Here is a 14,625-nt window from a genome sequence, read left to right as displayed (position 1 = left end):
TCCACCTGGGTATCCATCCCATGTGTAGTCACCAAAGGTAGACGCTGGTGTGGATGCCAGGAAGTGCATGCTGACAGGAGCCTGATATAGCTGTCTCCTGAGAGACTGTGCCAGAGCCTGACATATACAGAGGCAGATGCTCACAGCTAACCATAGAACTGATCATGGGGTTCCCAATGGAGGAGTTAGAGAGAAGACTGAAGGAGCTGAAGGGGTTTGCAGCCCCATGGGGAGAGCAACAATACCAACCAACCAGAGCTCCCCAGGGTCTAAACCACTAGCCTGGGAACACATAGGGAGGGACCCATGGCTCCAGCTGTATATGTAGGGGAGGATGGCCTTGAAGGCTGGATGCCCCAGTGTGGGGGAATTCAAGGGTGGAGAGGTGGGAGTAGGGGGTAGGTGGGGGCACATCCTCATAGAAACAGGAGGAGGGGGATGGGATAGGGGTTTCTGGGTGGGGAGGAAATGGGTAAAGGGTATAACATCTGAAATGTAAATAAAATAACTTCCCCTAAAGAAAGAAAAATTAGAGCTGAAGAAAAAATATAAAACTATAATAAGCAATGTGGGGAGTAGGTCTGTTTTAAAATGCCTAGAAAGTAAAAAATCATGGTAGACACATCTTGGGAACTTGTCAAGCCATCTTTAAAATTTGCTTCCAAGGAAAACAACAAACCTATGAGACAGGAGTGCTCAAAAGACCAGTAAATTTTTGGTCTCCTGATGAGATACGTCCTTTGAAGAAGACAGGATTGCCATTGTAACTACTGAGGCAGTCATGGTAACCAGGTGATCAGGTGACCAGGCAGGAGTGATGCTTGCTGGGCTGATGGCATCACTCTGTTTTCTCTTGCCTGTATCTCCAGAGTGCCCTTTGCCACCCCTGATAGTGAAGCATGGCGTAAACCTTCTCTTGAATTAGTTTTCTTCAGTAATTATCCCTGAGTACTTGGAAGGATGATGGAGAGGGCAATGACTTACCAGAAACACCAGTCCAGACACAGAATCCCAAATCTTCCCACGGAAGGCTTTACTCCTTCCTCTCTCCCTCCCTGTTTATTTTCTCCCTATTTTCATTCTCTCTCCCCCTCTTTCTCTCTCTTTCTATGTACCTATCTAAATGTATCTCTATGTATCTATATATCTATGTATCTATCATCTATAGATCATCTATGTATGTATGATCTATCATCTATGTATATATGTATGTATATCTATCTCTACCTATGTATCTACATATTTATGTATGTATCTATGTATGTATATATGTATGTATGTATGTATCTATCTATGTATCTATGTATCTATGTATCTATGTATCTATCTATCTATCTATCTATCTATCTATCTATCTATCTATCCATCCATCCATCCATCCATCCATCCATTTTTGAGAAAGAGTCTCAAGTATCCAACGCTGGCCTAGAACTTGTTAGGAAGTCAAGGATGACACAATTCCTCATTCTTCTGCCTCCACTTTTCTGAGTACTGGCATTACAGGTATGCACCACTGCATCCATCCAGAAGACTTTACATTTGGCTCAGTCAAAAATCTAGCCTATGTTTGATGGCAGCTAGAAAATGCCTGAAATCTGATCAGAAAACGTGCTTCAGAATCAACCCCCTACTGGTGACTTCCCACTTAATCTTTCACAAGACAGTTCTAAACCTGAGGGCCTGCTTCATTCATGCAAGAGTATTGGGTGAACTTAGTAAGGTAAAGTGTATCACAGCTCTTTGTGGAATATAAAGCACCAAGTCGAAAGAACTTGTCTTACATCTTCTTTTGAAGAATTGGACTCTCCCCTGTCAGCCTGTAGAGGGCGTATTTGAAGTCAATTATGCCTTGGTTTTCTATGGTGAAGGTGATGCTTTTCCTGGTACCGCAGATCAAAGCACCAAAATTGATGATGGAGGAGGGGCTGATGGTGAATTTGGAGTACACTGCGTTCACAGAAAACTTAATTGGGATGCTGGCGATGATCTCGCCTTCCGGGAGAGTTGGCTCAATAATCTAGAAAGGGAAGGTTTGAGGAGATGTTAGCCAGGGGTACGGCCATAGAATTCCCGTAAGTGTCTTCCTGTCTGCTTTCCTGACTGATCGCCTCCTCTGGGGTGTGTTTGACCTTTGACCCATAGGTAACACGCAGCCAAGGAGAGTTACAAGTTTTCCCCAACAAAAAATTATAAGCTTACTTAAAATACGAAATAAAATAAAAAACCTTTTAAATTTATTCTTTGAGAATGACCTATGAGCTTACAATTCATTTCAACCACATTCACGCACTGCTTCCTCCTCCAAGTCTGCCCTGGCCTCCACGCTCACTTCCACTTCTCAACTTCGTGTTCTCGCTCTGTTTTAAAAAACCTTTTGGTGTCAATCAATGCTCTGCACATGCCGGTGGGTATGGGGCTATCCACTGGAGCACAGTCAACCTACTAGAAGTCAAACCTTAAGGAAAACTGACGCTCTCTCCCTTAGTATCCATCAAGTGTCCGTGGGTCCTAGGTTAGGGGTGGAGCCTGTGTGCCCCTCCCTGCTCCCTGCTGAATGCTGATTGGTTTGATTTTGTGCAGGTGGCCACAGAGAGGTCTCAGAGGAAGAAACACAGATGCCTAAGAAATAGTTTTAAAAGTGTTCAAGATCTTTAGCTCCCGGGGAAATGCAAATTAAGAGTACTTTGAGATTTTGTCTTACCTTAGCCAGAATGGCTAAGATCGAGAAAACGAAACAAAACACAAGACAAAAACAACACCCCCCCCCCAAAAAAAAAAAAAAAAAAAAACCCAAACAAACAAGTGAAGGCAAACTCAGGTGGAAATGTAGGCAGGGAGGAGCCCTTATCGATGTTGGTAGGAGCGAACACTGGCGTAGCCATTATGGAATGAGTGTGGAGGTTCCTCAAAAAGCTGGAAATAGATCTAACATATGATCCAGGTGTATCACGTGTGGCCATGTGCTCAGTGGACTATCTACTACAGAGATAACATGTGCATCCATGTATCTATTCACAACAGCTGGGAAACGGGACAGCCTGTATGTCCTTTGACTGATGAACAGATGAGGGAAACGGGGTATGTAACACATGATGGAATTTTATGTTGCTACGAAGAAAAGTGAAAGCTGGAGAGAATCACTGAGTAAGTCAGCGCAGGTCCAGAAGGACAAATGCCACGTATTCTCGCTATGGGTATTCTTGTGATTTTATTTTGTGGCTTGTCTAGGTTCTTGAGCATGAGCTTTCTAGAGGACAGCATCATGTTTCGGTGTCAAAGGTTGGACATCTATATACTGTCTTCTTGCCTGTTTCCATGATGGAGAAAAAGAGAGTCTTTACTCCTCTCTCCATCTCACTGAGTAAATGAGAACAGCGAAGGTTGCCAACACAAAGATTATTTTCTACTAGCCACATGTCGGCATGTAGCAACCATGTCTACTGCTTTTAGCTCCAATTGGCTTTTTACTTGACGGTGGAACACAGATACCTTGGTTCTTATGCACCTCAAAACCTTTGGGGGGCAATTTCTCCTTTTCTCTTTTTCTATTTCTGATGATTCTACACATCTCTGTCCTGACCTACCTGTGCTGCTTAGCTGGGACTGAACTCTGGTGTAGTCTCTTTGGTTGTCACCAAAGCTATCCCCCCTTCATCCTTTTTCTCCACCAGGATGCCATGGAGTCAGCAGTCCTCTGAGCTCTCTCACCTGGCAGCGCAGGATGGGCTGGCTCTCGATCTTCACTTCCTTTCTTGCTCTGAAGAATACCTGGACAGTTGTGGGTTTATCTATTGAGGCCAGTGTCCCCCTTTTGGGTTGGACTGTGATCATGGAACTTAAGTTTGCTGGCAAAACCCCTAAGGAGTCCACAGTGAAGCTAGAAGTCAAGGATAAAGAATCAATTTAAACAATTATTCAGGGAATCCATGAAGTCAGAGAGGACAGTTTGATCTGTTGAGGGCCTGCCTGACTCTGGCCCTTTGTAATTAATTAGTGTACCAAGCAACATTCACTATGCTTGTTTTTTTCTATGTATGTATGTGCATGTATGTGTATGTATACATATGTATACACACACATATATGTATATACATACACGTGTGTGTGTGTGTATGTGTGTGTGTGTATGTGTAGAGCTGTGGAGGATAAGAACCAGGAGTCATTCTTGAGCTGCTATCCATTTTTTTTTGTTTGTTTGATATGGCCTTTTAAATTTACTACATAGCCAGGGATTACTCTGAACCTCTGGTCCTTTTGCCTCTACCTGCTGAGGTATGTGCTGGAGATCAAACTCAAGGCTTTGTGCATGCCAGGCAAGCACTTTACCAACTGAGCTACTTTCCTAGCCCCAGGCTTTTATTTGTTTGTTTGTTTGTTTGTATGCGTATAGTATATATGCATGCAGATATGCACGCATGTGTGCATGTGCTGTGTGCTTGAGCACTTGAGGCTGGAGGTCAATGTTAGGTGTCTTCCTTGATTGCTCCCCACTTTTTTAGACCAGGTCTATTAGTGAAACCAGTGCTTACTAAGTAGGCTAGCCTGGCTGTCCAGAGAGCTTCAGAAATTCACCTCCTGTGCCTGGGTTATGGATGCCTGGATTTTTAATGTGGGTGCTGGGGACCTAAACTCAGGTCCTCACACCAACACAGCAGGCACTTCACTCATGGTACCTGCTTCTGGTTTCCTTTTAAAATTTTTTTCCAGACATCCTCTTGTAAGGGGTGGTTCTGATGCTTTGATCGAGAATCTCCCGTGAATGCTGAAGAACCTGTTCCCCAATTTGTTGGGTTTTTTTTTGTTTTTTTGGTTTTTTTTGTTTTGTTTTTCGAGACAGGGTTTCTCTGTGTAGCCCTGGCTGTCCTGGAACTCACTCTGTAGACCAGGCTGGCCTTGAATTCAGAAGTCTGCCTGCCTCTGCTTCCCAAGTGCTGGGATTAAAGGCGTTCGCCACCACTGCCCGGCCCTCAATTGGTTCTTGATCGATTAATAAAGATGCTAGCAGCCAATGAGCTGGGAGAAATAGGCAGGACTTCCAGTGTCCCTCCCCCAACCCCCAGCAGGCTCTCAGATGCAAGGGAAAGATTTCAATTGCTTCAGAGGGATAAAGAGCTGACTGGGCCTGGGTTAGCAGGTGGGAGATTAGAGACCAACTAAAGCCGAGGGCAGATTTAGGGCGCTGAGCTGGGAGTGAAAAGAAGGATGCAATAGCCGAGGAAGGCTTAGAAAAGCCCAGTGATTGAGCTAAAGCATATAAAAATAAGTGTGTGTGTGTGTGTGCATGTGTGTCTTTCATCTGCAGATCCAAGGAAACCTGGGTGGGGCAGTCCACCTGGAGCTTAAAGCAGGGAAACAAAAACCTACACGTTTCATCTTTTTCATGAGTGAATGGGAATAGCACACGAACGTGCAGTATAAACACACACACACACACACACACACACACACACACACACACACACACGTGCATCCACCCCATGGGATTCAGGTTACCTGTATATGATCTCGTATTTTCCACGGTTCTTCAGTTGAAGGGGTTGCTTCACCTCCTCCATGACCCTCAAAGTCCCAAAGTCTAGACCTCCTTCAGTTCCTGTAGAGGCCAGGCCTTGGGGATAGAGGTGAGTGGGTCAGGGAGCCAGAACAGGCTCTCTGAAGTTTACAAGGCAAATGATTTCACAATGATGACTTTGGGCAACTTCTTTTCTGGAAACTCTTTTGACTAAGCCTCAGCAGGATAAATAAAAGCCTCCCAGTACATCCGAACATCTCCTTCAAGATTCCACCCAAGGGACTAGTGTTTCATGACTATTGTTAGCTAAATTCTCTAGGATATTTATTTACTTACATTTGTTATTATTATTTCTAATTATGTGTATATATGTGCATCTTCATATGTGTATACAAGTGAGTGCAGAGGCCAGAGGAGTGGGTTCTCTCTGGGGCTAGAATGACAGGTTGTTGTAAGAAACCCAATATCAAACAAACTTGGATCCTCAGGAAAACCAACGTGTGTGTGTGTGTGTGTGTGTGTGTGTGTGTGTGTGTGTGTTTTGGATAGGGTTTCTCTGTGTATTCCAGACTGGCCTGGAACTCATTTTGTAGATCAGGCTGGCCTCCAACTGCCTGTGCCTCCTGAGTGCTGGTATTAAAAGCATGTTTCATCACTGCCTGGCTGTGGGTGGGTTCTTAACTGAGGAACCATCTCTCCAGCTCTCTAAGATCTTTTAAAAATGTTCTATTTATTTATATTTCACACGTGTCTGCACACTATATACAGAAGACCCCTCAGAGGTCATAAAGGGCATTGGATCCCCTGGGACTGGAGTTACAGGCAGCTGTGAGCTTCCAGGTGGGAGCTGGGAACCAAACCCTGTGTCCTCCAAAAGGTTAGTAAGTATCATTAATTAATTAATTGCTAAGACAGATTATAAAAACTTTCATAAATGCAATCTTAGTGGTCACTAAGATACAGCTATTCTGTGGTAAACAAAACCACAATAACATTATTTTATTTTCGATAGTTACTTTTCATCACAATGCTGAAGTCAGGATCTCTGTATGCTAAGACAACGACATCTGACTAACATGTAGCTCTAATAATCTATCTTGCTGAGGAAGAGACCTATCGGGGAGAGGAGGTGTCATGGAGAATCAGATGCTCAGGGGAGATACACAATTCACGTGTTATGGAAGTGTGCTAGACAGAATGTCTTGGAACACACATTCTAATCCCTGGGATCTGTGAATACATGACAAAAGGGACTTAAGGTATTGGATGGACTTGAGACCGGTGATCAGCTGCCATTAAATATGAAGGCTGACATGGATTATCCTGGAGGCTCAGTATAACCACAAGGGTCCTTATAAAAGTAGAAGGGGACAGCAGAAGTGGGGAAATTATGGAGAGGGCAGCATGAGAAGGAACTGGTGGGATGTTGGTGGTTTCCAAGATTTAGGAAGGGGACACAGACCAAGAAATGTGGGTGGTCTCTTAGAGGGTGCAAAGCATTTGGGAGGAATGCTTCTCTGTCAGTACTTTGATATCCACCTAGTGAGACCCAGTAAAATCTGCTTTGAACAGAGCTCAGGGCTATAATATATTTTGGGTTTTTTTTCTTTCTCTTTGATTCCCTCCCTCCCTCTCTCCCTTCCTTTCCTCCCTCCCTCCTTCTCTTCCCCCTCTTTTCCTCTCCACCCTTCCTTCCTTCCTTCCTTCCTTCCTTCCTTCCTTCCTTCCTTCCTTCCTCTCTCCTTTCTTCTCTCTCTCTCTCTCTCTCTCTCTCTCTCTCTCTCTCTCTCTCTCTCTCAAGCAGGATTTTTCACTAGGTAACCTAGGCTGGCTTTAAACTCAAGAACCCCAGCCTCTTTACTGCAGTTTGTATTAGGTCAGGAGGTTTGTGGCAATCTGTTACACTAGTGATAGAAAACTAACGTAGTCTGGAAGAGAAGCCTTGACTGTCAGTTTCTCAGAGAGGAGCCCTGAAGGTTCTATCCTGATGACAGCCTCTTGTTATCCTCCACTGAGGAGACTGTACTTTGTGGTGATGCTACCTACATCACTCTGGGCCTGCATTCCTATTACTGACATTGTTCCCTCCCTGCCAACCCCACCACCATATGTACAACACACTAGGATCTCTCCATGCAGAGCTCTAGTACACAAACAGAGACAATATATAAACACCCCCTTTCCAGGGTTAAACACACCTTTGGGGAAGGTGATGTCCAAAGCAATATCATATGATTCTGCAAAGATCAAGATGTTTTCGATCTGAACGACACCAACAAGATTCTCTGCATCTAAAACCTGCCGGAGAAAGTTCTTTAGTGAAAGACGAGACCCACAAAGCGTCTGGAGTCTGAAATATGTAACATGCAGTCTGAGGTGATTTTTGTCACAGTGGCCTAAGAAACTAGTACAGAGGGTGACTGAATCTGGAAAGATCCTGCTTAACAGAGTTCCCATACCAAAGTTAGCAAATGGAACAACAGGAGAAAGGAGTGGGGCCTCTCAAGAAGATGCTGAATGGTTACTGTCTTAGGAAGATGCTGAATGGTTACTGTCTTAGGAAGATGCTGGATGGTTACTGTCTTAGGAAGATGCTGAATAGTTACTGTCTTAGGAAGAGATCAGCTTGGAGCCATGCTGCTTTTGTTGAGCTTGTGTTTTGTGTAGAGTAAGATATCATGAGCCAGAGTGGGAAACAGATCAGATGAGGGATTTAATAAAGATATGTCTGTCTGTCTGTCTCTGTCTCCCCCCCCCCGTGTGTATGTGTGTGTGTGTCCCATGCATGCATATTTTGATAATCAAGTCTATGGGGATGGTACATCTCACCTCAATCCGAATGACCTTCTTGATGTTGACAGGTTTGGAGGGTTGGAAGTGCACTTGTAGCCCAAACTCTCCCTTGGGTAGCATGGTGCCCTGCATCATGGACACGGCAAAGTCCTCCCCTAGGTGTTCCAAGCTGGAGATCCGCCAGGCCACGGGAAGAGGCGTGACATTGCGGAGAACTACTGACTTGGTTTCTTTTCTGCAGAAAACAAAAGAAATTTGATCAAGTTCAAAGAAGTTTTCAAATGTCAGTTTCTCTGTTTTTTCCCACCAAAATTTATATAATATGGAGATGAATCAATAACTTTTATCTTAGTTTTTCGAGACTGACTCTCATCATGTAGCATGCGACTTGCCATGCAGACCAGGCTGGCCTCGAACTCACAGAGATCAGCCTGCCTCTGCCTATGCAAGGTGTGTACCATTACTCTTGGCCCCACAGTTTCTCTTTTGAGGGTGGTCGTGTAAAAACATTCCTTTACTCTCCTTCCCTTGTCTTATTTAAGCTGCTTAGCTTGTGAGTGATGGGCAGATTTCCATGACTTTAACCTTTCCCCCCATGAACAAGCTATGTCAAATGATCTCAAATTAACATCACTTAAGAAAAGTTGTAAGATTTATTCATTTATTTTATGTGAGTACACTGTTGCTCTCTTCAGATACACCAGAAGGAGGCATCAGGTTTCATTACAGATGGTTGTGAGCCATCATGTGGTTGCTGGGAATTGAACTCATAACCTCTGGAAGATCTGTCGGTGCTCCTAACCACTAAGCCATTTTTCACTGATTTGAGATGGTCAGCCTGTGAGTTAAGGGACTATAGCAAATTCATGACTTGGAGCTTATTATAAGGGTGTTCTCTATGTTTTATTTAGAAATAGCTGAGTGGAGTTAACAGGCAACAGTCCAGATTACCTTACATGGATAGCTGGTTTTCAAAACCTTAGAATTGACATGACAAACATTTCAGTATTAATGTTCATTTTCATTAGAGACCTGTCTGCTCTGGACAGCTTCCTATATTGAATTCTAAGAAGAAATTGAGCATCCTTGGAGTTACTCCAGTTGTGGTGAGACAGCCACTAGGCAAGAATTGCCACTTTCCTTCTACAGACAAATTACTGTCCAGAAAAGGACACACTTGCAGAATAGTCGACTGATTATATCTGCCTAGACAGAGTAATCAGCCCTTAATAATTCTGCAGCACTAAGGTCTGTCAGATGATCCTGGGCCAGAAGGCAGAAGATCAGATGCTCCAACGTTTTGAAGAAGAGCGAGTGTCCAGGTGTTCAGAGGTCTCTATAAATTGGCTAAGTTTTAGAAACTATGATTTGTGCTTCCCACAATTATAGTTAACTCAGTCATTCTGGATTTCTGATGGGGTTGAAAACATATAGCTATTGACCTTAAGAGAAAAGATTCGAGTGGATGGTCGTCAGCTGACATTCATCCTAAAGCCAGGTTCAGAACTAAATGTTTTAGTTAGAATAGATGACAGAAGAGCTGGTTAGTCAACAAAAGGATGGACTGGGTATTAGGACTATCCTGTACCTCACTGGTACAAATTGGCATAATTATGCTCTAATTGTATTTTGAGAGAAAAGTTTCATTTTAACAGGAAGGGTGATGTGTAGGAGGAGCTAAGGTAGGAGGAGTACTGAGAGGAAGAAAAGGAATAAGAAGAGGAGAAGAAGAAGGAGAGGAGAAGCTAGGTGATGAAAGAGAGAAAGAGGGGGGAGACAGGGAGGCAGATATTCATGTATCTCCACCAGTCAAAGATAGTCGTTATATCTAGGTTGGTCAGTGGGTTACACCTCTGATTGAACAATTCCAAACTTATAAAGCCTATGATTAACATTATTTTTAAAAAAATGTATAAATGCAAAAAGGAAAAGGGGGCATGGGATAGGGGTTTCCTAAGGGGGTTGGGGGGGGGGGAATGGGGATAGGGGATGCCATCTGAAGTGTAAATAAAATATCTAATAAAAAAAAAAGAAAAGTTGTAAGAATCCCTCTTTATCCACTTGACTTTGCCTTTCTTGTAGCCACATAATCTCTCTTCCTCATCATTTTCCAAAGCCATTTAAAATGAAACTGCAGATAATTGCACACTGCTAACTTTTAAATCACTCGGTACACATTTTCTTTTTTTTTTCTTTCTTTCTTTTTCTTTTCTTTTCTTTTTTTTTTTTTTGAGAAAGGGTTTCTCTGTGTAGTCCTGGCTGTCCTGGAACTCACTCTGTAAAACAGGCTAGCCTCGAACTCAGAAATCTGCCTGCCTCTGCCTCCCAAGTGCTGGGATTAAAGGCGTGCGCCACCACCGCCCGGGAGATGCTTTGAGAATATACCTTGTTTATTTTATTTTATTTTATTTTATTTTATTTTATTTTATGGTATTAGGCTTTATATTTTCCCAGACTGTTGTCAAGTTCACTATTTAGTTGAGGATGACATTGGATTCCTGATCCTTCTGTCTCTACCTGTGAATCACCAGGGCTACAGGCTGTATTACCATAGCTGGATCAATGCCCTATTCTTAGTCAAACAGTCAGATGCTAGTTTTAGCATCCAAAAATCATCTCCTAATACCATCAATCTTTCTACGCTTAGTTGGTATTCTGTTATCAAAAACAGAAATTCCTTCTTTCATGTGTTTATTTATACACTTATGCCAGTGGAATTGAATTACGTTTCTCATTAAATACATCAGCGGTTCTCAGCCTGGGAATCATGACCCCTTTTGGGGTAGAACAACCCTTTCACAGGGGTCACCTAAGACCATTGGGAAACACAGATATTTATGTTATAATTCATAATGGTAGCAAAATTACAGTTATGAAATAGTGACAAAAATAATTTTATGGTTGGGAGTTACCATAACATGAGGAATTGTATTAAAGGGTTGCAGCATTAGGAAGGTTGAGAACTATTATTATAGATAATTACATTATATTTATCGCATTATTTATATTTATATTTATATTATATATTTATATATTTACATTTATATAAATATACTATATTTATATTATATATTTATATTATATTTATTGCATTATTTATTTCAAGCTGTCTCAGATTTGGCTGGTGGGAGGTTGGTTTTTATGTTCTTTTACATGCACATAGTTCTTTAAGTTCTTTATGGTACAACAAAAAAAGTTTCCAGCTCATCTAGAGCGTTCTTCCTCTACTTTGCCTGCTTTAGGAAGTAAGTGCATGTTTCTATACTTATCTGTATATGAAAACCCAGGAGTTTATACTGATACCTCTAATTTCCTAACTCCAATTTAATACACTTACAAAGGTGTGTGTATATATTTTTGTGTGTGTGTGTGTGTGTGTGTGTGTATGTGGGTGCAATATATGCAATAGCACACTTGTGGTGGTCATAGGACAACTTGTGAGTGTCTGTTCTCTTTTTCTACCACGTGGGACCTTGGGATCAAACTCAGATTGTTAGGTTTGGTGATAAGTCCCTTCATGTGTTGAGCCATCTTACAGGCCCATTAGATAACCTGTAAATCTCCTTTTCTCCAACAATGAGAAATCTGTCTGCAATTTAATTATAACCATGGTTAGAAAATATACTCTAGACAATTTCATTAGGTTAAAATTTAGTGAGCCTTGCTTTATTATTTAGTGCTGTATGTTTTTTATGTATGCTTGAAATAAAGATACATTTTATGGTTGACAGGCACCCAAACAACTCTAAAGAGGATACGTGGAGGAAGATTTAATCTGAAGAGAAGGATAAACACACTCATGACATCACATGGAATAAATGAACAACAGGGCCAGCCAATCAAAAGAAGTCTTGAGGAAACAACAAAGTTAAAAAACCCAGGAGTGAATACACATAGCTCAACAATAACTCTTAATAGTAGTAGTGGTTCAATTTCCCAATAAAGAGACGCAGACTAGCAGATTAGATTAGAAAACGGTATCCATCTCTTTGTTGCTTCCAAGAAACACACCTCATAATAAAAAAGAGACAGTACCTGAGAATTAAGGAATAGAAAAAGGCCACACAAAGACTCAGCGAAGAAAGAGAATTACCAATTTCCCTTGTGAACACTGAAGCAAAACACTCAATAATACTTGCAAACTGAATTCAAGAACACATCAAGAAGAACATCTACCATGATAAAGTAGGCCTCATCCCAGATGTAGGAAAAGTTCAACATACAAAAATCTGTCAGTGTAATCTACCATATAAACAAACTGTAACAAAGAAACCTCACATGACCATCTCACTGGACTATAAAAAAAAGGCCTTTGACAAAATCCAACACCCTTTAATGATAAAAGTCTTGGAGAGATCAGGGATACAAGAAGCATATCTAAATATAATAAAGGCAATATACAGCAAGATGATAGTCAACATCTAGTTAAATGGAGAGAAACTCAAAGTAATTCTACTGAAATCAGGAACAGGACAAGGTTGTCCACTCTCTCTATTATCTATTCATTATATTACTTCAAGTTCTAGCTAGAGCAATAATAGGGCAACCAAAGGAGATCAAGGGGATACAAACTGGAAAGGAAGGAGTCAAGGTATCACTATCTGCAGATGCAGTTACACAGAAGCAACCCCAAAAATTCTACCAGAGAACTCCTACAGCTGCTAAACACTTTCAGTGAAGTGACCGGATACAAGATTAACTAAAAAAAAAAAAAAAAAAAAAATTGGTCACCCTCTTATATATGATAAACTGGCCAAGAAAGAAATCAGGGTAACAACACCCTTCAAAATAGCTACAAATAATATAAATATAATATAAATAATATAAATATTGTGGTATGATTCTTCTTGCTCCACATCCTTGCCAGCATGAGCTGTCACTTGTGTTTTTGATCTTAGCCATTCTGACAGGTGTAAGATGAAAGCTCAAGAGTCATTTTGATTTGCACTTTCCTGATAGCTAAGGGTTTTGAACATTTAAATGTTTCTCTGCCATTTTCAGTCCCATGCTGAGAACTGTCTGTGTAGATCTGTACTCCATTATAAATTGCATTATTAGGTTTATTGGTATCTAGTTTCTTGAATTTTTTTTATATATTTCAGATATTAGCCCTTTATTAAATGTGGAGTTGGTAAAAATCTTTTCCTATTCTGTAGGCAACCATTTTTCCTATTGATGGTGTCCTTTGCCTTACAGAAGCTTTTCAGTTTCATAAGGTCCTGTTTATTGTCAGTCTTTTTCTTTTTTGTTGTTTTGTTTTGTTTTGTTTTGAGACAGGGTTTCTTCAAGACAGGGTTTTTCTGTGTAGTCCTGGCTGTCCTGGAACTCACTCTGTAGACCAGGCTGGCCTGGAACTCAGAAATCCGCCTGCCTCTGCCTCCCAAGTGCTGGGATTAAAGGCGTGAGCCACCACCGCCCGGCTATTGTCAGTCTTATTGTCTGTGTTTTTGCTGTTCTGCTCAGGAAGCTGTCTTCTGTGCCAATGCATTCAAAGCTATCCCCTACTTTCTCTTCTATCAGGTTTAGTGTGTCTGGTTTTGGATTTGTGTTTTATGAAGAGTGATAGATATAGATCTATTTGCACTCTTTTTATATGCCAGCATGTTGGGGGAGACTCAGGGTCATTTTGATTTGCATTTTCCTGATGGCAAACTTTTCCACTTTGGAAATCAGTATGTTGGTTTCTCAGAAAATTGGGAATTGACATATTTCAAGATCCAGCTATACCACTCTTGGGCATATACCCAGAGGACACTCCATCCTATCACAAGGACACTTGCTCAACTATGTTCACAGCAGCTTTATTTATAATAGCCAGAAATGGGACACACCCTAGATGTGACTCTACTGAAGAATGAATAAAGAAAAGTTACACAATGGAGCATTATTCATCTGTTAAAAAAATTAACATCATGAAATTTGTAGGCAAATGGATGGAACTAGAAAAAAAAATCTTTCTGAGTCAGGTAATCCAGACCCAGAAAGACAAACATGGTATGTGCTCACTTATAAGTAGATACTAGCTGTTAAATAAGGGATAATAATGTTGTAGTTCACAGACCCAGAGAGACTAAGTAACAAGGAGGGCTCAAGGAGGGATGCATGATGTGGGTGGGCTGAGGCAAGTGTGGGTGGGAACAGAGAGGATCAAATTGGGGAAGGATAGAGGGAGAAAGTACTGGGAAAAACAACTGGAATTGGGGGGCATCTCAGGAATGAGCTAGAAACCTAGTGCAATTGAAACTCCAAGGAATCTATGAGGGTGACCCTAGCTAAGACTTCAAGTAATGAGAAATATAGAGTCTGAACCAGCTACCTCC

General features: G+C 41.5%; 1 protein-coding gene across 2 annotated transcripts in view; it reads right to left on the bottom strand.

The window, feature by feature from the left end:
- The window catches only part of Hydin (HYDIN axonemal central pair apparatus protein), a 360,278-nt gene that overhangs the window by 58,063 nt on the left and 287,590 nt on the right, over positions 1-14,625 (bottom strand). For both annotated transcript variants that reach the window (XM_076915883.1, XM_076915884.1), the window contains 5 exons: positions 8,342-8,540; positions 7,711-7,810; positions 5,494-5,608; positions 3,709-3,877; positions 1,782-2,017 (listed from right to left, as the gene is read on the bottom strand). In XM_076915883.1, coding sequence (XP_076771998.1) covers positions 1,782-2,017; positions 3,709-3,877; positions 5,494-5,608; positions 7,711-7,810; positions 8,342-8,540 — 819 coding nt within the window. The remainder of the gene's footprint in view (positions 1-1,781; positions 2,018-3,708; positions 3,878-5,493; positions 5,609-7,710; positions 7,811-8,341; positions 8,541-14,625) is intronic.

The sequence above is a fragment of the Arvicanthis niloticus genome, chromosome 18, assembly GCF_011762505.2.
Source record: "Arvicanthis niloticus isolate mArvNil1 chromosome 18, mArvNil1.pat.X, whole genome shotgun sequence".
Classification (NCBI taxonomy): domain Eukaryota; kingdom Metazoa; phylum Chordata; class Mammalia; order Rodentia; family Muridae; genus Arvicanthis; species Arvicanthis niloticus.
The sequence above is the reverse complement of the archived record's forward strand: the minus strand, read 5'-3'. Positions and strand labels throughout refer to the sequence as shown.